This window comes from Rana temporaria, chromosome 1 (genome assembly GCF_905171775.1).
Source record: "Rana temporaria chromosome 1, aRanTem1.1, whole genome shotgun sequence".
NCBI classification, from domain to species: Eukaryota; Metazoa; Chordata; class Amphibia; order Anura; family Ranidae; genus Rana; species Rana temporaria.
In genome coordinates this window covers 456175709-456201953 of record NC_053489.1, presented here as the reverse complement: position 1 = coordinate 456201953, position 26245 = coordinate 456175709, and the positions used below count along the sequence as shown (strand labels likewise).

General features: G+C 42.8%; 1 protein-coding gene across 1 annotated transcript in view; it reads right to left on the bottom strand.

Annotated features, from left to right (window-relative positions):
- CCSER1 (coiled-coil serine rich protein 1) overlaps positions 1-26245 on the bottom strand; it is a 1156365-nt gene that overhangs the window by 139987 nt on the left and 990133 nt on the right. The window contains 1 exon segment of the mRNA XM_040327888.1: positions 16503-16586. Within this exon segment, the coding sequence (XP_040183822.1) occupies positions 16503-16586 (84 nt within the window).

The window sequence follows — 26245 nt, the reverse complement described above, 5'->3', positions numbered from 1 at the left end:
ATCACGTGGTAAGGGGCCGGGACAGGTAATTTTTGCTTACTGAAAAAAATAATATAGAATTCTGTCAAGCAATGTACAGAGACCTGAGTCTGACAGGTGTCCATGTCATGACAAAAGCATAAACAAGTTGATCCATTTAAAATATGTCCCTAAGATTTATTATGTATCCCATAATTTTGATAAAACAAATAACACCATGCATGTAACAAAGTGTATGCAAACTTACAACTAAAAAGGGCACATGGAAACAGAACTATAACCATAGCAATCATAGCAATTCAAGAGGAAGCAAAGACCAGATTTTTCCCAGCTGTTTACATCAGATGCATTGGGCTGCGCTGGGCAGCCTTGCCCAACAAAGTTCCAACGCAAAGGCAAGACAAAAAGTCTTGTTTCCTATCATGTCAATTCACATAGTTTCCAGGACTCTCCCTACCGATTGGCTGAGACACAGCAACAGTGACATTGGCTCTTGCAGCTGTCAATCAAGGTCAGTTAGCCAATCAGCAGAGATAGGGGCGGGGCAATACATCAGGTCCATGTCTAAATGGACACACGGAGCTGCAGTTGAGCTTGGGTGCCCCCATAGTAAGCTGCTTGCTTTGGGGGCACTCGACAGGAAGGAGGGGTCATGAGCAGCGAAGAGAAACACGAAAAGAGGAGTATCCAGGCTGCCCTGTGCAAAACCACTGCACAGAGAAAGTAAGCATAATATGTTTGTTATTTAAAAAAAAAAATATGAGATTTTACAATCACTTTAATACATCATTACATGTATCTTTTAAATGCAAATGTCTGATTTTGACTTAACATTAGCCTATTGTATTCTACTATACAGTCTGTACAGCAGATTTAAATGAGTGGGAAGGGAAAGCAACACAAGAAGCCAACTAGGTATAATGCAGTACGATGAGCATGCTAATAAGATAAGAGAGAAAAGTGACAGCGAGATGAGCTCATTGATGCTCTGCTTCCACTGTCTAGTAACGGTGTGGGGTGGAGTATTTAATATTTAAAGTATATATATACGGTCTGTGCCCCTCCTTGTCCCTTACACCCCAGAGAGCTGTCCTCTGCTGTGTTGTGTACTCTTTGCTGTGATCATTTGGGATGTGGCTGTATTCCATCGTTTGTGTCTGTCTGCCTTGGAAGAAACGTATATTATGGGATGGATGTCCATGTGCAGGGAGGGGGGACTCCTCCAGCAGCTCCCCCCCCCCACTGATAAGCTTGAATACACCTGACCTGTGTGTCTATTGTCATTGGACAGTTTAACCAGCCCTGAATTCAAGGGTGGGAGAAGTGTCTCTGAGGCATTTATCTGTTGAAACATTTGCTGGAAGAAAGGCAGTTTGTTATGTGCCATCCCGGCTCCTGCTAGGCTAGGCTATGGTCAGTGACTACAGGCCAACCCCTTTGTCTTTCTCCATCCTACAAGTGGATTACCCCTGGCTGTGTGCCATCCTGAGAGTGGATTATCCCTGGCTGTGTGCCATCCTGAGAGTGGATTATCCCTGGCTGTGCGCAATCCTAAGAGTGGATTATCCCTGTGATCGCCTGCGCTGTGAGTAGAGCGAACTCTGTTCTTGTGTGTCCAAGACTGGGCACAGACTATCTGTACCAGCCAGAACTCTGTTATTTCTCTTGTTTCGCCAGCCTGGCGCGGATTACCATTTATCAGCACAGACTCTGCTACCCGGCTGTGCATTTATACTGTGTTACTGACTCTTTGTTTTGCCCGGCTGTGATACCTGCTACCTGGCTGTGTGTTAACCCCCTCTACTATTAAATAAAATGCTTTGTGGGTGCTCCTACTCTTCGCGTGTGTCTGTTCCACATACATCTCTGTCATATATATATATATATATATATATATATATATATATATATATATATATATATATATATATATATATATATAGTAGCTGATTTCCTAGAGTCCAGAGGAATGTCACATGACCGCTGAGAAAGAAGGTATTTATGATTAAAGTTTTAGAAAACAGACATCTAGTAGTTTTGATCTTGAAAAAACTGAGGGGATGCAAGTTATTTTTAAATGGTATTTCAAGTGACAGGGAAGAGCAGTACAAGGGGAGGGGCGGGGTAGGAGATGGCTCTCACACACAGGCATTGGACCTGAAAAGCAGGGTGGGAGGGGGAGAAGGAGAGAAAGTGGTTTGAGAGAGGCACGTAAACTGACCACGGTATCCTGGATTAGCAGCCATGATTACCATGGTCAGCAGAGATTGTGCGGGGGCACAGGAACAGGCATTTTTAGGGTTACAAACACTTTAAGTGACATAGAAGTCAGTTCACATAGCTTAAAGTGACAGTAAATAAAAATATATATGTTTTTAATAATAAACATGTAATAAGTACCTGCTCTGTGCAACGGTTTTGCACAAAGCAGCCCTGGTCCTCCTCTTTTAGGGTCCCCCACTGGTGAACCTACCCCCCCCTAGTTTGTGCAGGCTTGATCCCAAGACACAAAAACACACAGCACTGCTTGCTATCTATAGACACACACATAGCGTGGCTCAGCCCTTTCTTTCGCTCTCTCCTTACAGGCTTTGACAGACAGAAGCAGTAGCCTATGGCTCCCGCTGCTCTCAGTAAAGTCTGAGAATGCAGGAAGAGAGGAAAGCAGGTCTGTCAGCGGGGACAGTGCTGGATCAAGATTGGTGTCAGGTAAGCGTTTTTGGGGCGGGGGGAGGTACAGACACATGAAGGTTTTTTACCTAATGCATAGAATGCAATAAGGAAAAAAAAAAAACATTCCGCATTTAGAATCACTTTAAAGTGGTAGTAAACTCTGTACTACCACTTTTACCTACAGGTAAGCCTATAACAAGGCTTACCTGTAGGTATAAATAATATCTCCTAAACCTGTACGGTTTAGGAGATATTTCCCTCGCAGTGGTGCATGCGCAGCGGGATCCTCGACTAAAGGCAGGGCAGCCGCCAGACCTTGCCGGAAATAAGTCTCCCGCTCGAATGCGCGGGAGTGACGACATCGCCGCTCCAGCCACTCACAGCGCCAGAGCGGCGATACCCGGGAGACATGCCGAGGCAAGATGATATCTCCCTCGGCGTGGACCAGGTAAGTTCCCCACGCCTCGTTCCAAGGTAAGTATTTCATAATGAGCTAGTATGCGGTGCATACTAGCTCATTATGGCTTTTTAGGTAGGTAAAAAAGTTTAGAGCAGTATGTGCCCAGGCATAAATGCCCCAAACACAGACTGATTGCACTCTGAACACTTTTACATGGGTGCACACTGCTCTAAACCTAAGTAGTGATAAGTAAAACATACAGGTCCATGCAGCCACAGCAGCTGCCAGCCTCTCATAGCGTTTGACAATCTGTTAGCAGCAGGGCTGGATGGTGCACCTGTGCCCCTTGCCCACACCTAAATGCCAGAGCATCATGCATCGGATGCATGGAGCCTAATAAACCAGGCATTTTAGTAGTTAATAATCTGAGAAAATAACTAATCATCACCTGCATGTTTTATTTAGGATTTAGTTTATTTATAAGGCAAAATACAATTAAAAAACACACTTTAAGCTAACCCCTGCATCTTGTGAATTCATCCTTGTGTTATGCAGTGTACACACAATCAGTCCATCCGATGAGAACAGACAGATTTTATCGGTTAACCAATGAAGCTGACTGATGGTCCGTCGCGCCCACACACTATCGGTTAAAAAAACTATCATGTCAGAACAGGGTGACGTAAAACACAACAACGTGCTGAAAAAAACGAAGTTCAAAGCTTCCAAGCATGAGTCGACTTGATTCTGAGCATGTGTGGATTTTTAACCGATGGTTGTGCCTACTAACGATCGTTTTTTTCCCATTGGTTAGGAATCCATCGGTTAAATTTAAAGCAAGTTGGCTTTTTTTTAACCGATGGTTAAATAACCTATGGGGCCCACACACAATCCATTGTCCTCTGTTTAACCTACTGTGTGTACGAGGCCTAACATTTTTCCCTTTTTTAAAACATTTGTTTTCCTAATACTGTATAGCAGTGCTGTATTATCATCCATTTTTAGCTTAATAAAGTAGTATTGTTCACTCAAGCGATGCAAAGAGCTTTAGAAGGCAACTTAAAAGAGATCATTATTTTGAACCCATACATACAAGTATACCTGCTGTAGTTTTTTTTACAAGGTAGCTAATCTCACAGTTAATGGAATTTAGGCCTGCCTGTAGGACACTACATACCTGAACGTGTGAAGCAGCCAAGAGACATTCTTACACTAGCCAATGTGATGAATTTATACAAGGAACTGTTATCTAAAAGTAAGCTTCTTAAATGTCAAGGGACACTTCAAACCTGAATTATTATTGCAGATTTGTTCATTTCTTCAAAATTATTTTTATGTAAATGTACTGTACAGCATTGGAGAGAGAACAGCATGAGAGTTCTACTTTAGTGACATAACTATCATTTATCTATATCCACTCCAAACACTGAAATATGACAATGTTTTGTGATAGAAGCTTAAACTAATATGCAGAATCACCTCTGCAAGTTCTGGGGAATATTAAAGATTTTATCAGGCCAACAGCTTTTCATCGCAGTTCTGAAGCACAGTACGAATGGGAGGCTAATCCCCATGGTATATCATGGGATATTGTCATTGCCATACTCAACATCTGTCTCACTGAGCTGAGCTCACTGAGAGTAATTACTGCTAGAATAAAGTCAGTTTTGAGATCCGTGCAATTAATTCAACTTATAAAAAAGAGTAGAGTGTGACACTTTATTTCTGCTTAAGTATATATAATCTGCTTCGATCCCTTAAGTAATGTTTTCCAAGTGTTTGACAAATGGGTTTAAAAATATTTTTTGGTATATAGAAAATAAAAACAGGGGTCAGGTGTACAATTTTTGTAATGCATAGCACAACATGCAATATTAGTTTAATAGTTACACCAACTGTATGAACTTGTCTACAATAAAAAGGTTGAATGTATATATTCAGGAAGTTTGCATTCCCATACCAGCCCAGGGCGGTGTTTGGTATGCTGCCATTCTCTACTAAGCCCCACCCCTGCAGAGCTGCTCTTATCTGCTGCACACACTGGGGAAAATAGAAGGGTGTGATTACAGGTCCTGTATGCCTGTTGTCGCCCCTCTAGTGCATATAATATTGTGCTGATCTTTTCACCTTGTGGTAGTGGCATCACTTTCTATATTATTCATTTAAATATTTTTCAAACAGATTAACCACATAAAATATGTAAAAGGACAGCAGCTAAAAGGTATGCTAATTCTAGAATGTTAAACAGTACCAATGTAAGATCATATGGCCAGAAACCAGGTGCATTATGTCATATCAATGCCACAGATTATAAGTATATCCATTATCACCGGTATTGCTCCATTAGGGTTTATTTTGATAGGAAGCTGCAAGTATCAGCAACTTCTGAAAGCTGAGAGGATTTTAATGCCCTATTAAATGTTTTGAGACATGTTTTCAGGCTGGTTAAAGCTATAAAATGTTGCATTATCTAAAGCATTAGAGTCACTCTGGAAACCTAATGAATTATACTGCCAAAGTGACTCACTATTAGCATTTGAAATTATGCCAGGCCTTTTATAATTGATGTGCCCACTGTAGTTTCTATTAGGCAGGTTGATGAAATTTCAAGAATTGGTAAAAGAACATCAGCGTAACAACAAATCAGAAACTATGGAACATTCAAATACCATATAAGGTAATGATTGGTACAGGGCATAACATAGAAGATCCCCCAGGCTTAAAGTGCTTGTAAACCCTCACATATACCCAGTGAAGTATACGTGATACGGAAGTATAGGTGATACGCAGAGATGAAACAAATTCTCATACATCGATTTTACATGTATATCTGCTGTCTTCTCCTCTCTACACCCCTTCAAAAGGACGGATCATGTTAAAAATCTTTCTTCATCTGTCAGGAGCACAGAGGAGGGGGCAGAGAGACTGCAGTAGTGATAATTGATTTGAGGAAAGGAACACACCCCCCTCCACACAGCAGAAGAACTATGCTCCAAATTGACAAGCTCTGTTCTGAGGTCCCCCCCGACACAAATTTATCTCATGTTTGGGAAAACTTTTCAGAATTGACTTATGCTGATAACAGAGGAACAAAACACTAGAGAGAAAAAACCCTTAGAGCTTTGGGGAAAGATAAGTAAACAAATACAAAATATATGTGCTTTACTCACATTCCATGACTGAGGAAAGCAGATAATCCACAGAAATACCTTGCATAAAAGAATTGTTATGACTGCCAGAAGATCTGTGATTTAGTTAAGCCACTCTTGCTGAACATCTTTGAACATCTGAACATCTTTGACCTGCACTGGTGAAAACTATTAAGCTGACTGGACACTGTAGGAACAGCACCCTGATTAGTACTTTTCTTTCTCACTCTGCTCTCTTCCTGTCATAATGATCACTTACAGAAATGTGTAACACAGCACAGATGGCAGGCCCAGAGTGCTACCCGGTACCACTGCGGGAGGTTTTTAGGACAGATTCAAATACTCTCCCTAAATTTTTTTAAACTACATTCAGTGATCTCTTTTTATTCAATCTATAACTGCATTAAATTGTGTTCTGTTTTATCAGTAAGGAGTTTATCCTTATCAACAGAAGTTTTTGCTAGCTTACATAAACTCTTTAAAGCGGTAGTAAACCCGCATTTTCCCTCGGCATGCGCACTGGAGACTTCTTTCCGGCAAGGTCCGGCGTCTGCCGGATCTTTCACCCTAGAAACTCAGAGAGCATGCGCCGCTGCAGTCAGCGGCTGCATGCAAGGGGAGATATTCTTGTTACCTACAGGTAAGCCTTATTATAGGCTTACCTGTAGGTAAAAGTAAAAAAAAAAAGGTATACAACCGCTTTAAGTATTGCAGCAGTCATTATTATTTCAGGTATTTTACCAATCACAGATCAGCACAATAGGAGAAGTTCTAATATACATCTTTTTCTATAACATTTTACACATCTGATGTTAACTGATGCCTAATGAGAAACTGTGAATTATGAAACATGACTGAAGCTTTTGTAAGCAATTATGGAGCGTTTATTCAAAGCATAACTAAGCCCAAGAACAAAACATTTACTTATTTTATTATAGGTATTTATGTAACACTGTCAATTTACACGGTGCTTTATATATTGTACATTTACATCAGTCGCTGCCCTCAAGAAGCTTTCAACCTAAGGTCCCTAACTCACATTCATTTATACACATACTATGGTCAATTTAGCCAGGAGCCAATTAACCTGCCAGCATGTCTTTGGAATGTAGGAGGAAACCCACGCAGGACAGGGAGAAGATGCAAACTCCAGGCAGGTAGTGCTGTGGCTGGGATTTGAAGCAATAACCTCAGTGCTGATAGATGAAAGTGCTAACCACTGTGCTGCCCATATTGCAGCTTACCAGTCCTCAAAGTGGAACTAAACTCAACATGAACACTTTGTAATACTTCTGCTCCTAGCATTAATTATTAGATAACAAGGTATATTACATTTCCATGCTTTAAACATTTTTTTTTACATGTCTTCAGTTACTTACTGGTTTGTTGCCTAGGCCACAATTATGTCATACATTCCAGGAGTCTTAACTAAGTCTTTCTCGGCTAATCACATGCCCCTGTTTGGATGCCTGAGCTAAGGGTAGATGAGTTCCAGGAACTTAATGCTACATGAATCATCTGGTGTTTTTCAAAGTGATTTCTCAACAAAATAAAGCATGGAGGCATGGACACACATGGAACAAGCATGGAGGCATGGACACACATGGAACAAGCATGGAGGCATGGACACATATGGAACAAGCATGGAGGCATGGACACACATGGAACAAGCATGGAGGCATGGACACACATGGAACAAGCATGGAGGCATGGACACACATGGAACAAGCATGGAGGCATGGACACACATGGAACAAGCATGGAGGCATGGACACACATGGAACAAGCGTGGAGGCATGGACACACATGGAACAAGCGTGGAGGCATGGACACACATGGAACAAGGATGGAGGCATGGACACACATGGAACAAGCATGGAGGCATGGACACACATGGAACAAGCATGGAGGCATGGACACACATGGAACAAGCATGGAGGCATGGGTGAGTTTGCTGTGGATATTAAAAATGAAATAAATAACATTTGGGCTCTGGGGAGATTCCCCATGCAAACTGCAACTCCCTCTGCAAGTGAACAGTCTATTTGCCTTTAGTAAATCCACCCCATCGGTTGACTGGACTATTCTGTCAGAAGCAAGCAAGCACATGCTAATAAATTTGTAAAGCACAGCACTGTACTTTATAAATGCACATTTTTCTTTTAAAGACTCTGGGGGTTATTTACAAAAGGCAAATCCACTTTGCACTACAAGTGCAAACTACAAGTACAAAGTGCACTGAAAGTGCACTTGGAAGTGCAGTCACTGTAGATCTGAGGGGGACATGCAAGGAAAATAAAAACAGCATTTTAGCTTGCACATGATTGGATGATAAAATCAGCAGAGCTTCCCCTCATTTCAGATCTACCCCTCAGATTTACAGTGATTGCACTTTCAGTGAATTTGTAGTGCAAAGTGGATTTTCCTTTAGTAAATAAACCCCACTGCATCATCGCAGTAATTGGTTTCATATTTCTCAGCCTCAAATGGCAGTGTGTTAATTTGTTCCTAAAACCTCTCATTCATAAAGGGATCTGATTGTTTGGAAAGTAACCAGAAGACCCTCAGCTGTTCTTCCTTCACATAGAAAACATATATTATGCAGTGCATGTCAGGTGTCCAGCAGCGCAACCAATAACGCCCTACAGGCAGTAAGACTGCTCCATTGCTCTATCAAAAACATTTGAATAACATATTGATCTTGTTCCATGTGTGTCCATCTTTATGTTTGTTGATAAGCACAGCCGCTAATATATGACACACATTATAGTTTACATTAACTCTACTTTTATCACTGGTTTTCATTGCCACAGTCAGCTTTCCAGGAGGCTGACCTCATTACAATATGACACCTAGGGGGTTATTTACGAAAGGCAAATCCACTTTGCACTACAAGTGAAAACTACAAGTACAAATAGCACTTGAAATTGCACTGAAAGTGCACTTGGAAGTGCAGTCGCTGTAAATCTGAGGGGTAGATCTGAAATGAGGGGAAGCTGTGCTGATTTTATCATCCAATCATGTGCAAGCTAAAATGCTGTTTTTTTTATTTTCCTTGCATGTCCCTCTCGGATCTACAGTGACTGCAATTCCAAGTGCACTTTCAGTGCAATTTCAAGAGCATTTTGCACTTGTAGTTTGCATTTGTAGTGCAAAGTGGATTTGCCTTTCAAAAATAACCCCCTGTGTGTACTGCTGCTGATGATCCTACAAGCACATCATTTTTGATTATTCTTCCTCAGACCACGCTTCTGGCATCTATTTAATGAAAATACACAAGAGCCAGGACCCGAAAGAGATGCAAAGAATAAAATATTTCTATTTGTTCTAGAGGGACAAGCAAACATTTGTACATATCAATCCATTACAATGTATCCATTTCAATCTCTGGACACCTGTCAGATATTATCTCATCTTGATAAATTTGTGAGAGCTGACCCTATGATCCTATCCTCGTCTGTCTTGGCCTAAATGATCCTATTTAACCTGAAACTCATCAGTTTATTTCCCTTGGAGTATTACTTTCTGTTTCTAGACAACAAAGACATAAGGGTAGCGACAGAAAAAAAAAAATAAAATAAATTCTACTCTGTGTTTGTTTTATGGTCACCAAAGCAGTTTCTGAGGCAATGAGAGATAAGATGGAAAACACGATGCCTTCAGATAAAACAGCAGCGGCTGGTACAAAGACGTATGAAATAAATAACACTATAATGTCTGCATAATATGTGGAAAATAGTCAACAGACAGCCTTTTTATCTGTTCAACAAATATATTATATATATAAAAAAATTGCTTTTAGAAACTTTACACAGGAGCAGAGGTCATATATAAAATCTAGAGCAAAGGAAAGTTGAAGCTCGATGCCTGGGATATGTGAACATGTGAAGAGCTTATGTTATTCTGGACAATCAAGAAGGCTGAAGATCTTGAACCTGCAAGAAGACTGGGTCATGATATTTGCATCAAAAAAGGAGGTGAGTTTTGCTCCATTTTAAAGGGAATATGTCAAACAAAATAATTCAGTTCGCTAATTAGTCAGTGTCCAGATTGCCATTACAATGCAATACAAATGTAACTCTGACTGCAGCCATGTTGAATAATTATTCGCTGTATCTGAGTACAAAGCAACATTGACAGTTCCACTTTGTGTGTTTCTTATGCAACTTTCTGCTACAGTGTTGGAAGCTTAAAGTGGAATGGAACTTTAAAAGTGAAGGTTTACAGCCCTATAAAGAAACATTTAGGCCCCTTTCACACGGGGCAAGGGAGGTGCGGTGACGGTATACCACGATATTTACCGCGATATTCCGCCACTAGCGGTGGTATTAACCCCTGCTGGCGAGCGAAAAAGGGTTAATGCCGCCCACAATGTGCCTCTGCAGAGGCGCATTGCCGGCGGTATTACCGTGGTTTCCCACTGATTTCAATTGGAAGGAGCGGTAAACACCCCGCTCCTATACCGCTCCAAAGATGCGGCTAGCAGGACTTTTGGAGCGGTCCTGCTAGCGCACCGTTTCAGTGTGAAAGCCTTTGGGCTTTTACACTGAAGACTGCAGGGCACGATTTTTTCAGGCGGTATAGCAGTGCTATTTTTAGCAATAAACCGCCTGGAAAACATGTCAGTGTGAAATGGGCCTGAGGCCTCGTACACACGACCGAGTTTCTCGGCAAAAAACAGCAAGAAACTTGCTGGGAGATATTTTTTTGCCGAGGAAACCGGTCGTGTGTACATTTTCGTCGAGAAAACTGTCGAGAAACTCGACGAGCCAAAGAGAGAGCATGTTCTCTATTTCCTTGACGGGAATGGAGAAAATTGGCTTGTCGAGTTCCTCGACAGCCTAACAAGGAACTCGACGAGGAAAACGATGTGTTTCGCCTGTCGAGTTCCTCGGTCGTGTGTACGAGGCTTAAGAATTGTTAATTGAGCCTAAGCAGTATTCCTCTTCCTAAATGTGACTGCCGCTAGGCTCTCCGGTTCTGAAGACTCATAGCTGTAACTCTGCAGTATAGAATCATCTAAGGCACTGCTGCCTCTGCCTGCTAGTCTCAAAAGATTTGGAGTGAGATTGTGTGATGTCAATACAGTGCTATTCAGTGTTCTCATTGCTGGAAAACAAGAATCCCTGCTTATGCTTCATTCATTCTGTTGAACTTTGCTTTCTGCAGCTTTCCTGCTGCTACTGGAATACTCACCCGCCAGCCATCAGATCACCAATCACAAGGGACAGCTTAAACAAGGGAAAGCAAAGCCCTGCATCTACCAATATGATGATTCCATACAGAGACAGGGTGAAGAACAAAGTATAATAAATACTTCAGTAATGGGAAACAGATCAGTTGTAGGGAGTCTACAGGCAATACGTATGATTTTTTTTTATGGGCGCAACATCCACACTACAGGTCATCTTAGGGTTCCAAAACCACCAATTTTTAAATTGTGATTTTATAGACTAAAATGAATGCTATATTATTTTTCCTGGACTCCAACACTGGGGTCTTGCTTGTAACCCATTTCAATCAAAAGTGGGAAAGGGTTAGAAACTATGGGCCAAATTCTCAAAAAACCTGCCTAACTTAAATTTCAGCAGTTAAGTTACACTGACTTAAAATTTCTACCTAAGTGCCCGATCGTCAAAGCACTTACCTAGAAATTTCTCCTGGGGGTGTTTAAAATTTAAATGAGGCGCGCTCCCGCGCCGGCCATACTGCGCATGCGTGTGACGTCATTTTCCCAACGTGCAGCGCGCGAACGTAATTAACGCCGGGCGGCTTTGAGAATTTCGACGGGACACTAAAGTTGCGACGGGTGAAAAAAAAAAGACGCGCCGGGAAAACAAATAATTATAAAAAAAAATGACAGCGTCGCTCAGCATGCATTCCTGAGAGGGAGAACTCCATGCCAATTTTCAAAGAAAAAACCGGCATGGGTTCCCCCCAGGAGCATACCAGGCCCTTAGGTCTGGTATGGGTTGTAAGGAGACCCCCCCACGCCGAAAAATTGACGTAGGGGGTCCCCCTACAATCCATACCAGACCCATATCCAAAGCACGCTACCCGGCCGGTCAGGAAGGGAGTGGGGACGAGCGAGCGCCCCCCCCCCTCCTGAGCCGTGCCAGGCCGCATGCCCTCAACATGGGGGGGTTGGGTGCTCTGGGGCAGGGGGGCGCACTGCGGGCCCCCCCACCCCAGAGCACCCTGTCCCCATGTTGATGAGGACAGGACCTCTTCCCGACAACCCTTGCCGTTGGTTGTCGGGGTCTGCGGGCGGGGGCTTATCGGAATCTGGGAGTCCCCTTTAACAAGGGGGCCCCCAGATACCGGCCCCCCACCCTAAGTGAATGGATATGGGGTACATCGTACCCCTATCCATTCACCTGGAGGCAAAAAGTAAAAGTTAGTAAACACACAACACAAGGCTTTTTAAAATAATTTATTATTCTGCTCCGGATGCCCCCCCTGTCTTCTTTATTAGCTCTATTTCCAGGGGGGGCTTCTTCTTCTGCTCTCCGGGGGTCTTCCACTCTCCGGGGGTCTTCTTCCACTCTCCGGGGGGGGGTTTCTTCTTCCGCTCTCTGGGGGGGGCTTCTCCGCTCTTCGGGGGGCTTCTTCCATCTTCTCCCCTCTTCCGCTGTTGACTCGGCGAACCCCGGTTCTTCTCCAGCTGTCCGGTGCCTTCTTCTTCAGCGCTGGCTGCCTGCTATGTTTGTGTGTTAGCTCAATTAGTAACAGGCAGCCGGCGCGGTCTTCTGTGACGTCAGGGTCTTCTGTTCTTCTCCCCTCTTCCGATGTTGACTCGTCGCATCTTGTCGCTGTAATGATGGAAGCGCGCCTTGCATCCCATTTATATAGGCATCACCGTCCCATCATGCTCCGGTAGGTACCCACGTGGTGGGTGCCTACCCACGTGCACCCACCACGTGGGTACCTGCCGGAGCATGATGGGACGGTGATGCCTATATAAATGGGATGCAAGGCGCGCTTCCATCATTACAGCGACAAGATGCGACGAGTCAACATCGGAAGAGGGGAGAAGAACAGAAGACCCTGACGTCACAGAAGACCGCGCCGGCTGCCTGTTACTAATTGAGCTAACACACAAACATAGCAGGCAGCCAGCGCTGAAGAAGAAGGCACCGGACAGCTGGAGAAGAACCGGGGTTCGCCGAGTCAACAGCGGAAGAGGGGAGAAGATGGAAGAAGCCCCCCGGAGAGCGGAGAAGCCCCCCCCGGAGAGCGGAAGAAGAAACCCCCCCCCCGGAGAGTGGAAGAAGACCCCCGGAGAGTGGAAGACCCCCGGAGAGCAGAAGAAGAAGCCCCCCTGGAAATAGAGCTAATAAAGAAGACAGGGGGGCATCCGGAGCAGAATAATAAATTATTTTAAAAAGCCTTGTGTTGTGTGTTTACTAACTTTTACTTTTTGCCTCCAGGTGAATGGATAGGGGTACGATGTACCCCATATCCATTCACTTAGGGTGGGGGGCCGGTATCTGGGGGCCCCCTTATTAAAGGGGACTCCCAGATTCCGATAAGCCCCCGCCCGCAGACCCCCGACAACCAACGGCAAGGGTTGTCGGGAAGAGGTCCTGTCCTCATCAACATGGGGACAGGGTGCTCTGGGGTGGGGGGGCCCGCAGTGCGCCCCCCTGCCCCAGAGCACCCAACCCCCCCATGTTGAGGGCATGCGGCCTGGCACGGCTCAGGAGGGGGGGGGGCGCTCGCTCGTCCCCACTCCCTTCCTGACCGGCCGGGTAGCGTGCTTTGGATACGGGTCTGGTATGGATTGTAGGGGGACCCCCTACGTCAATTTTTCGGCGTGGGGGGGTCTCCTTACAACCCATACCAGACCTAAGGGCCTGGTATGCTCCTGGGGGGGAACCCATGCCGGTTTTGAATTTTAAAATTGCCGTGGAGTTCTCCCTCGGGAATGCATACCAAATGTCGTCGCTGGAATGGGCCTTTACAATGTGTGACTAACTTTCCACATTATAAAACCAGCCCTAGTTTTGCGCAGGCAAATTCGGAACTTACGCAGAAATCACAGTGATGAAATGCTTTGAAAATCTGCTTAAGTCCTCATTTGCATACGCAAAGCTGCATTTCAATGAGAAATGCCCCCAGTGGCGGATGCGGTACTGCATCCTAAAATCTGACCGTGTAAGTGTCTTACACATGTCAGATTTTCTGCCTAACTTTGGAAAAAGCCTTTTGAGAATCGTTTCCAAAGTTAGGCACAGAGATAAGCAGGCTGAACAGCAGTTAAGTCTGCGTATCTCTTTTGAGAATCAGGCCCTATGTTTTTTATTGTCATACTGTATGTGTCCTAGTTGGGTAGGATTTCCCTTACTTTCTGTCCCAGTGACAGTGGAACTTCTCTTTGATGGGCAGGAGTGCAGTAATGTGGGAGATTTCTATTGCTTATTGTGTCTCAGTTGGGAAGATTCTAATTTCTTCCACAAAAAAATAAAAAATAATATGCACACCCAAGGGTTATCTCCTCGTAGCTAGTTTATTGAAATATAGAACAGCATCACACAATATAGCTCTCCAGAAACAGCCCTTTCCCCCCCATCCCCCATGTATTTCCCAATGACCTGTGCCCTGCTTCCCCCCAACCCCCCAAGATGGTACCCCTGATAACTGCACCTGCAGCAAAAGAACTACTGCAAATCTTGATACAAGTGGGTTGTCCTCCCAGAAAACTTGAATGGAGAACTCTACACCTTATGGCCACAATGGGTAAATCCAGCAGCCACTTCTATCACAGGTAAATCTGGGAAACAATCCCATTGGTCAGTGGCCACCTCTGTTACCATTCCTCTTATGGCAGGTTACATAGCCTAATCCCAACTGTGTGGGTATTGCCGATTGCTTGAAGCCTAACTCAAGGAAAGGGCAACAAGGGTGTTCGTGAAGCCTACAGGAAGCTGGATATTGTGTAAGGACCCACACTCAGAGCTAACTACACCGCTGATCATTCCACATCTGTACCATGTCAGTAGGGTGTCATGAAGAGGTTCCAGCCCACACACAGTGTTCACACCAAGCAGTTTACACATGGAATACAGTCATAGGATTGTATCCGATCCGGCCAGTCTAAAGGCCCATACACACGATTGGATTTTCCATCAACAATGGTCTGATGGACGTGTTTTATCGGACAATCCAACCGTCTGTATGCTCCATCGGACAATTGTTGTCGGAATTTCCGACAACAAATGTTGGCTGTACATGCTCTCAAATTTTCCGACAAAACATTTGTTCCGTCAGATCATCCGATCGTGTGTACACAAATCCATCGGACTAAAATCCAAAGTACAAACACGCATGCTCCGAACCAATGCTAAACATCAGCCAACAATAGCAGAAGTTGCCCAAAGGGTGGTGGTAAAGAGCTGAAAAACCATGTGATTTGGTGAATGTTGGCTGAAAACGCCCCTTCGGACAAAAATCCACGGAAAAGTCCGATGGAAGTCTGATCGTGTGTACAAGGCTTAAGACTGGGTCCCAGCACTCCGGGTACCCTGATATAACTGCCGATGTGATTGGTCTACAATGTGTAATAATACTCACTGTCCTGCTACCTCTTCTAAGGGCTTGGTGTAGGTTACAAGAGGTAGCAGGACAGTGAGTACTGTTACCTGTAGTAGGTGTATGTATGCATGAATGTGAGTTAGGTACCTTAGATTGTAAGCTTTATGAGGGCAGGGACTGATATGAATGTACAATGTATATGTAAAGCTCTGTCTAAATTGACAGTACCTGAAAAAAAAAAAAAAAGAGAGACAGGAAGAATACAGAGAACAATAAAAAACAGAGAGATGTCCTAACCTTCCCATTAAAGAAATATCCCATTACTTTCTGCTCTAGTGACATACCAATTATACAAAACAAAGATAGATCGTGAGGCTAAAGGACAAACAGTCAAACTCTTTTTTTGTGCGAAACTAAAACCCCCCAAAAAAGTTTAAATTGAGCATTAGATCTACCGACAAAAGTACATCCACATGATGTCTCTAGAAGACTTTTCTCACTTTTTTCGTTTTGCTCTACCATCTGATTTATGACTTTCTACATCTGTCTTAGCAGTTTCCAAACAAAGAAACATTAATTTTTATTATTTTTTTATCTTCGTCCTTATGGAGATGAATGAGAACAAAACCACTTGCAATAGCGTAAAACAATAAAGGACACTTCTGTGTACTTACTGTGGAAACCATAAGTCTTACTAAACTCTTGATCAAAGCTTAAATGACGTTAGTTTTCAATGACCATTTTTCAGTGGTTCTTGTATAACTTACCAGCTCTTCTTGCAGTTGGTGGATAAGTTCATCCCGTTCCTTAAGCTGCAGCTTCAGCATTGAGCATTCATCTTTCATTATATCCTATGACAACATGAAATCAGATGTTATAATAGGACTAGCATTTTCTCTTTGTTCTTAACAAGGAAAAGCTGTTTCACACAGTAGGATATAATTGGATCCAAGTAATAAACCTCAATTTTCCTGTGTCATGTGTGATATTTTTTATAGCATCTTCTGAAGTGCAGTATAAACAACTTAATGTGTCTATGATGAAAAATATAAACGTCTTTCACTTCACAAGATGGCTTTGCCAGTGTTTGAATCCCATAAGCTTTGTGACGGGAGCTCCTGCTGTATCTCATTTTGGGAACAGATGGTTATACAACTTAAAGTTAGAAGACGATATTGAAAGAAGATATATATATTGTTGACTGTTGACGTAATGGATATGAATATTTTATTTTCCTTTTGAATTCTAGCGAGATGTGTTTCATATTTATTTATTTAGGAATGGATCATTTTAACAGAATCTACTAAATTACACTGATTTTAACGGCATAGTAACTATCTATGAGTGTATTACTTAGTCTACTAAGGGCCTGTTCAGACCTTTGACTCCTGCGATGTCCTAATGTGCTTATGCATTGGAGCTTCATTGCCTTAAGCCTCGTACACACGACTGAGGAACTCGACGGGCGAAACACATCATTTTCCTCGTCGAGTTCCTTGTTAGGCTGTTAAGGAACTCGACAAGGCAAGTTTCTCCATTCCCGGTGAGGAAAAATAAGACATGCTCTCTTTTTGGCTCGACGGGATCCTTGACAGTTTCCTCGTCGAAAAATGTACACACAACCGGTTTTCTTGGCAAAAAAAAAATCCCAGCAAGTTTTTTGCAGGTTTTTGCAGAGAAACTCGGTCGTGTGTACGAGGCCTCAGTGGCATCGCAACATAACACGCGTAACCTTACCAAAATGCACAGCACTGGAAGGTATGAATGAGTTCTGAGTGTTATACTGTATACAAAATTAATAAATTTTCATTTTACACAGAAATAACATTTTCTTTGAAAAAATAAAATAAAAGTGGGTGCTTTTGTTACTCTAGTTGCAATATACAGTACATGAGCAAACATTCAACCCCTTGGACCCTGTGTGCTTTTTCACCTCAACATGCCCCATCTAAGTATATCTAAACCAGTTTTCTGTGTTTTTGTTGAGCTCTACCATCAATAATCATTTTGTATTTCACAGAAATGTAGTTTATGAGATTTTCAGCTATTGAAGGGTCCCTAATCTGCATGTTAAATACTCTCTAATTTCAAAGGAAATAAACACAAGTGTTGGATGGGTATATTTAGTGATTTTACCAGCTCCTCATTTAAACATCCTGTCTTTTAATTCATTTTAACCCTTTCATTACCAGAGGTTATTGATGCTAGATGCAAAAAGGCCAAATTTAGCAATGTCATTATACAGTATATTCATTAACCTGGAAAAACTATCATGACTGATTTGCATGTCTGCTCTGCTTTTGTATTATACCTTGACAAATGGGAAAAACTTAAAAATCTTTCATTTTTAACTCTATTAACCGGTTAACGCCCGCTGCATGTACATATACGTCCACAGAATGGCACGTACAGGCATATGGGCGTACATGTACGTCCCCGCCTTTCCGCGGGTCGGGGGTTCGATCGGAACCCCCCCTGGTACATGCGGCGGTCGGGAACCCGCGGGGAGTGATCCGGGAAGAGTGCACGGCTATTCGCGATCGCTCCCGGAGCTGAAGAACGGGGAGAGCCGTATGTAAACACGGCTTCCCTGTGCTTCACTGTGGCGGCTGCATCGATCGAGTGATCGTTTTTATAGGGAGACTCGATCGATGATGTCAGACCTACAGCCACACCCCCCTACAGTTGTTAACACACACTAGGTGAACCCTAACTCCTACAGCGCCCCCTGTGGTTAACTCCCAAACTGCAACTGTCATTTTTACAATAAACAATGCAATTTAAATGCATTTTTTGCTGTGAAAATGACAATGGTCACAAAAATGTGTCAAAATTGTCCGAAGTGTCCGCCATTATGTCGCAGTCACGAAAAAAATTGATGATCGCCGCCATTAGTAGTAAAAATAAATAAATAATAAAAATGCAATAAAACTATCCCCTATTTTGTAAACGCTATAAATTTTGCGCAAACCAACCGATAAACGCTTATTGAGATTTTTTTTCCAAAAATAGGTAGAAGAATACGTATCGGCCTAAACTGAGGGGAAAAAAATGTTATATATGTTTTTGGGGGATATTTATTATAGCAAAAACTAAAAAATATTGAATTTTTTTCAAAATTGTTGCTATATTTTCGTTTATAGCGCAAAAAATAAAAAACGCAGAAGTGATCAAACACCACCAAAAGAAATTTCTATTTGTGGGGAAAAAAGGACGCCAATTTTGTTTGGGAGCCACGTCGCACGACCGCGCAATTGTCTGTTAAAGCGACGCAGTGCCGAATCGCAAAACCTGGCCTGGGCATTTAGCTGCAAAATTGTCTGGGGCTTAAGTGGCACTTTCAACAACATATGCACTGCAGATACCTCTGCACTCGTAAACTGATCGTAATTTTTATTTTTTTTGTAAAATAACAAACATGTCATACTTACCTGCTCTGTTCAAGGGTTTTGCACAGAGCTGACCCAATCCTCCTTTACTGTGGTGTTCCGGTTGTGCTCCTGGCTCCTCCTCTTCATCGGGTGCCTCCTTGGAGAGACGCTTTCCATGGGGGCACCCATGTGAGCGTGCGCCAAAGTCCTGCTGTTGTGTCCATTAACACACACAGCAGGACTCTGACCCGCCCCTGGCTCCCGTGTCACTGGATTTGATTGACAGCAGTGGGAGCCATTGTCTCCTGCTGCTATCGATCTATCCAAAGAGGACCCAAGACAGCAGCTTGAGCTTGTGCTTGTGGCTGGAATGATCGAGTTCAAGTTATAAAAAGGGTGGCTCTGGGGGGCAGCTGTAGTGCAGAAGGTTTTTCACCTTAATGCATAGAATGCATTAGGGTGAAAAACCTTGAGGGTTTACAACTCCTTTAGGTTTGCAGTGTTTTTTTGGAGGTTGAATGCTTTTATTTTCCTAATGAAGCCTCCAGCCTTTCATAGCTGACATAGAAATCACATGATTGAGAACATCAGTAGGGATCCAAGCTGTCAGTGACAAGCAGGGATTGAGAGCAACCAGCCCTGAAAAGTGTCAAGCCACTTGCTCTCCTTGATAGAAAATGTTTAAATACAAACTGTGGATGGTAATTAAAGGTTAATTGAGTCAATAGAATGCCGTCACAAGATGATACTGGGTGTCCAATACGTGTTTAACTATACGTTAGGTGGGTATCAAAATGTGATCTCAATCAGATAGGGTTGATGGGGTTATGCAGATGGAAAGGGTTCTATACACTCTACAGGATAAAATGCACCAGTTTGATCGCAAATGGGATGCTTGGAAGACTCATAGACATATTTGGCTGTCTTTAACATATATAGTACCTAAAAAAGGTACCATGTGCCATAGGATCAATAACCCTAGGTATATCTTTCTGATTCTTCATGTATCCATTGTTGTACAACTGTTGATTTATGTTTCCTTAAGGTTACATTTTTTTGTATGCTTCTGAATTGTTTAATCTTTTGACTCAAGATTGTATTTGTGACATTAACTCTCGTTTGTGTCTTGTCACACGAATGTATAAATTATATACTTTAAGAAAAAAAAAAGTTTGTACACAAAAAAAATTGATCTCAAGTATCGACATAGTATTTCAACACACTCATGTAGGAAGCATAAATGTCCCCCTGGGGACCATATACTTGATGTCTGTAAATAAACCAGAAAAAATACATAACATCCATCATAAATTCATGAAAGTGCATGAATAAACACCCAAAATGCAAATAAAGATATTCCTGCCGCTGTTGTAGAAATCATAAACACCCAGTGACTAATCCTAAAGGAGAGCCGCTCACTGTCATAATCGACTCCTAAGATTACTGGAATGTCTGAAAGTGTTTTTGTATAATCCACTTTGGTCTGGTGCTCGCATATATGGATCTGGATTGCAGGTTAAGACATCAAGAGGGGAATTACATATGCATGGAAAGAGGTTTACAATGGTACAGTACCACTTAAACATGTGTTAAGAAAACGTAAAACGTAAGGCCCCTTTCACACTCAGCGTTCATTGTCCGCTGACATCCGACCCGATCCGCTAAAATCAGAGGGATGGTGATACGTCGCCATCCGTCCATGGTGGATCAGAGCTGGTGAGATCTGATGAAAACAGACATGATGTCTGTTTTTGTCCGATCCGATCCCTCCATAGGAGACAGCGGCGCTGGACAAGCCACTCCCCGCTCAGTGAGCAGAGGGGAACCTGTCGTCCACTGGCTCAGCGCTCTCCCGCTGAGCTGGCGGACCGCTGCAAGCGGATCCGTCCTGTGTGGAAGGGGCCTTACACATTTACATATGCAAAAATAGTGTCAGTGTGGCATAAATACCACAGAACACTACTGACTCCCTCTTCAGCGTCACAAACTAGTGACTCCCCTAGTAAAGCTAGTTACATGAAACTCGTACATGTAGGATCATTCCTACATGAAGGGCCTCATCATGCTTGGGTGCTTATGAGTTATGGGTGTGCTTTACAAATGTACTTAGTAGCACTATTCAAATATATGAGAAAAAACAATGGGCTGGTCTGTGCTCCAATTGCATTCTGCAGAATAAAGCAGATAGGACTCTGTGGGACACATTAGGCTCCATACCGCAGCCTGCATTTTGCTAACACAATTTAAATTGCAGGCTGTGGTCTAAAATAATACTGCAGTATCCAGCCAATAGTGGTCTGATCCCTTATATCTGATCCGTATTTTGCATTACCAGCTTAGTATACTAAATTACTGTGTATCATAATTGTCTTTTTCATCATATTTTCATATTTTGTGGCATCTCAGTGCTGCAGATCTTATGGACCTCTTTGCAGCCACATTCTGCCCACACACCTGCACTCCAGGTCAAGTATCCTGATAGTAAAAACAATGGACCATGTCTGCACAATGTGTATTGAAACAATCATATGTAGTCTCTTTTGGAAGCCCATATTACAAGGTGACAATGCAGGAGCACAATTGTGATATAGGGGCACAACATGTCCACTCTATGACAAGAAATGATTATAGAAAGACCTTCATAACAAGATTATCAGGTATTATTTAAATGAAAGCTGCAGGTTGCAACCAAATTTAGAGTGACTTTTGAAAATGACAAAAACATATTAAAGACTATGCAGGGCAGAGCACTATAGGCTCACTAAGCAAGCCGCTTAGGGCCCCGCAAATTACTAGAGGCCCCGCCTGGTGAGAAGTCATTTTCGGCCCCCCACCCCGCTTCTCAACTCGCTGGCTGCATGGGAGAAGAGGTAAGAAGTCAGCACCCCCCGCTTCTCACTTTAGTGCAAGATGTCAGTTCCGACAGCAGTACACCCCCTCCCCCAGCTTCTCAACTTTTTTAGCTTTAATCTTTAATGTGACATGTCAGCATTCAAATAGGAGAACATACTCCAGGTGTCAATATTACATCAGATAACAAAAATCCTCCTGGGATTTCTATTTTTAATAACATTTTTTCTCCAATTTAAACATTCGACAGGTTATGGACAGTATTTAAATAATTTAATCAAGCAGTAAAATAGCTTTAACGCTTCTGTTGCCACCGACATAACTTTTAAAGTGGTTTTAAAACTCTGCAATGAAAAATGAACAGAGTATATCCTTATGTATTTTAGGTAGGATTAAAAAAAAAGTTTAATTATTTATTTAATGCCATTTAGTGAGCTTTTGGTAGGAGAACAAAAGCAAAATACACACCATTGTTTCTGTTTCTGGGTGCAAACAATAAATAATATACACATATGTAGTATTACTGTGGTCATGAGGAATATAAGAATGTATTTTGGGTTGGTGGGTTATGGTAATTACAAGAAGTACTGTATATACTCGAGTATAAGCCAAGTTTTTTAGCCCTTTTTTAGGGCTAAAAATACCCCCGTCGGCTTATACTCGAGTCAGTACCTGTCAGTACCTGAAGCCAATGACAGCTGATCATGTGATCTAAACAGAACCATCAATCAGCCTTTATTTTTCTTCGAGCTCACAGCGCGTGAAGAAAAAAAATGCGATCACAGGCATCTGTCAGAGAGACATCGGTCCAAATCAGAGAGCCACTGCTGCCTCATCTGTGCCCACCAGTGCCACCTGCCAGTGCCAACCAGCACCACCTACCAGTGAAAAACAGTGCTGCCTATTAGTGTCCACCCGTGCTACCTACCAGTACCCAACAGTGCCACATATCAATGCACACCAGTGCCAACTATCCATGCCACTTATCAGTACCGATCAGTGCTGCCAATCAGTACCGATCAGTGCTTCATCATCATGCAATGACCGCGCAATTGTTATTCAAAGTGCAACAGCACTGAAAGCTGAAAATTTACCTGGGCAGGAAAGGGGTTTAAGTGCCCAGTAGGCAAGTGGTTAAAGAGTTTTTAAATGAAACCTCACTGACCTCTGTAACTGCAGGGACTGTGGAGTAATTCATCCTCAAACATCACAAAATTTGGTTTGAGTTTATATTACCTTACAGTGACTGCTGTTTGTTTACATTAGAAAGCTGGCAAGCTGCCATGTTAAAAGAAAAAAGGGGAAAGCGCTGCAATTTTACAACAAAGCTTTAATATTATTTAAATGATTAGAGATACATTTCTTAACAGTGCATGCAGCTACATAGGTCAGTGAGAGCTTGTTAAACAGTTTAATGTCCAAAGTTTGGGCACAGCGGCACTTTAGGCCAGGCATCGACAGGTATGGGTAATTTCAATTTGCTACATTAGTTTGCTAAAATGTGTCTGCAGAGATTTCAGTGTTTCTAATACAGATTTAAAATGTTATTGTGAAGTGAACATTAGACAAAATGCTCAGCCAGATTCTGAAGCATGAAGATTAACAGCATTTACTGAAGCCTTAATGAAAGCTTATTTTTGTTCAGTAGTTCACAAGGTAAGGACAAATTAGACAACAGGTCTGCTTACTTCAGTTTGAACTTGAGAATAGGGTTCTCACAGTCCCAACAATCAAAAATGTTGGTGCAAGAAAACAGACACCCACTGGCAAATCTACCATATGAACACCATGTACAGGTTGGTTCCTGCTCTAGTTAAAGTTAGCACAAAAAAGTTCATAAGGTTTACTAAATAACCAGAAAACCATCTAAGCAATTGTGCACAACAGCCACTTGCCTAATGCTTCTATATCATGTTAAAAAAGAGTAACATAGGAAAGATGCAACTTTTAAGGTGTGTATTCCATACCCAACAATAGGCCCCCTTTGCCTATTCCAGCAGTTCATTGGTTTGATTGAACTGGGGAAATTTGTCAGGTCACAATGTCTATTAGTTGTTGTACTGTATAGCAAGTTCTTCAATACTAATAACAGGGCTCAAAATTTCAAGTCCTGAGCTACTAGCCAGGCCTCAAAGGTTACTCGCCACCAGTGCCCCACTCAATCCCTATCCTGCCCCACCCCTAATTCTGCCCCTAGACACGCCCTCATCAATTATCTCATGAAATGACACTTAAATGTTTTATGCAAAAAAAGGTACACAAATAAATATTATATTTCACCTGTGCCCCTCAATGCAGCCTCACCTGTGCCCACCATTGCAGCCACATTGTGCACCCACCATTGCAGCCACACTGTGCCCACCATTGCAGCCTCACTGTGCCCATTGCAACCACACAGTTCCCACTATTGCAGCCTCACTGTGCCCACTATTGCAGCGACACTGTGCCCACTATTGCAGCCTCACTGTGCCCACTATTGCAGCCTCACTGTGCTCACTATTGCAGCCTCACTGTGCCCATTGCAGCCATACTGTGCCCATTGCAGCCCCACTGTGCCCATTGCAGCCTTACTGTGCCTGTTGCAGCCTTACTGTGCTTGTTGCAGCCTTACTGTGCCGTTGCAGCCATACTGTGCCCATTACAGCTTACGGTGCCCACTGCAGCCCCATTGCAGCCCCACTGTGCCTGTTGCAGCCATACTGTGCCTGTTGCAGTCTTGCTGTGCCCGTTGCAGCCTTACTGTGCCCGTTGCAGCCATACTGTGCCTATTGCAGCCATACTGTGCCTATTGCAGCCATACTGTGCCCATTGCAGCCATACTGTGCCCATTTCAGCCATGCTGCGCCCATTGCAGCCATGCTGCGCCCATTGCAGCCATACTGTGCCTGTTACAGCCTTACTGTGTTGGTTGCAGGCTGGAATGCATGGCTGGAGGAAGAGGAGAGCCGTGGGATAGCGCGCTGTTACCGGCGCTTACATTATGATTGTCTCCGCTCTGCTCGACACTGCCCCGCCTCCTCCTGACATGTGCCTGTGATAGATAGAACGCATCGCAGCAGTGGACCAGCGTTCTATCTATCACAAGCGCAGGTCAGGAGGAGGCAGGGCTGTGTCAAGCAGAGCGGAGACAATCATAATGTAAGCGCTGGTAACAGCATGCTATCCCACGGCGCTTCTCTTCCTCCATGCTCTCTTCCCCCTGGGGCGATCAATGGGAGAACGGCTCCCAATCAACCCCGCCGGCGGCGCTCTCCCCCCCTCTCCCAGGCAGGCAGTGCAGCTCGCAAGACCTCATTTTCCACTCACAAAATGCGAGTAGGCGAGTGGAAAATTTGAAGGCTGCTAATAACAAAATTTAGCTTGCAAGGTGGGGGAAATGAGATGCTACATACAGTAGATAGACTCGATGTAGGAATGTTGGTTAGGGTATTGTGTTAAGCATCTTATTTGTAAAGTCATGATAACCACTGCAGTGATATATTTGATGTTTTTCACAATGGTTTTATACATATTACTAAATGCATAACCAGTGATAAATACTTGAAGAATAGCTGAGTCATATTAACCAAAAAAAAAATTGTAAGATTTTCCCATCAGTGAGACACTTTTAACAAGCCCGACATACAGTAAAAAACAGTATGAAAGCAAAAAATAAAAAAATTATAAACATGAATGTTGTGCCTAAAAACATCTACATGTAGACATCCTCATTGGGATTTGCAGTGAAAGTCATGGCTTGATGGCTGAAGCCAAAAATATATTTCTCTATACTGATTAAATTGTCACTGATCTGTGAAATACGAACATGACAAATTAATGTTTTCTATTACATTTTAGTTGGGTCCCCTACCTGCAACTGTGATAGAAAACAGCGTGTAGTATAAGAAAATGTAATTTGCATTAGCAGTACACAAACAAATGAAATAGTACTTAGAAAAATCACAATAAACACAACTTCTGTAGTCTGTGTCATTGCATGTTATATAAAGTTGTTTAGTGGCCTCTAGGGCACATGGGTCTTGAGCCTGTAACCAACGCTAAGATAGGCATCTTTGTGATTATAGACCATTACAAAGTAATGCAAAGAACATACTTATTAGCCCTGCCAGCCCAGGCTGCCCTATGTTATTCTCTTGATGAGAAGTCATTTAAATGGAAAACAAGCCGATCAAACCCCCATACCCCTAACCTATGAACATATCAAGCTATTGCAGACTAACATCTAGGTATGAGCATATCACGCATAAGTAGTTCAGTAACCTAATTCATGCACAGTCAATGATGCAGGA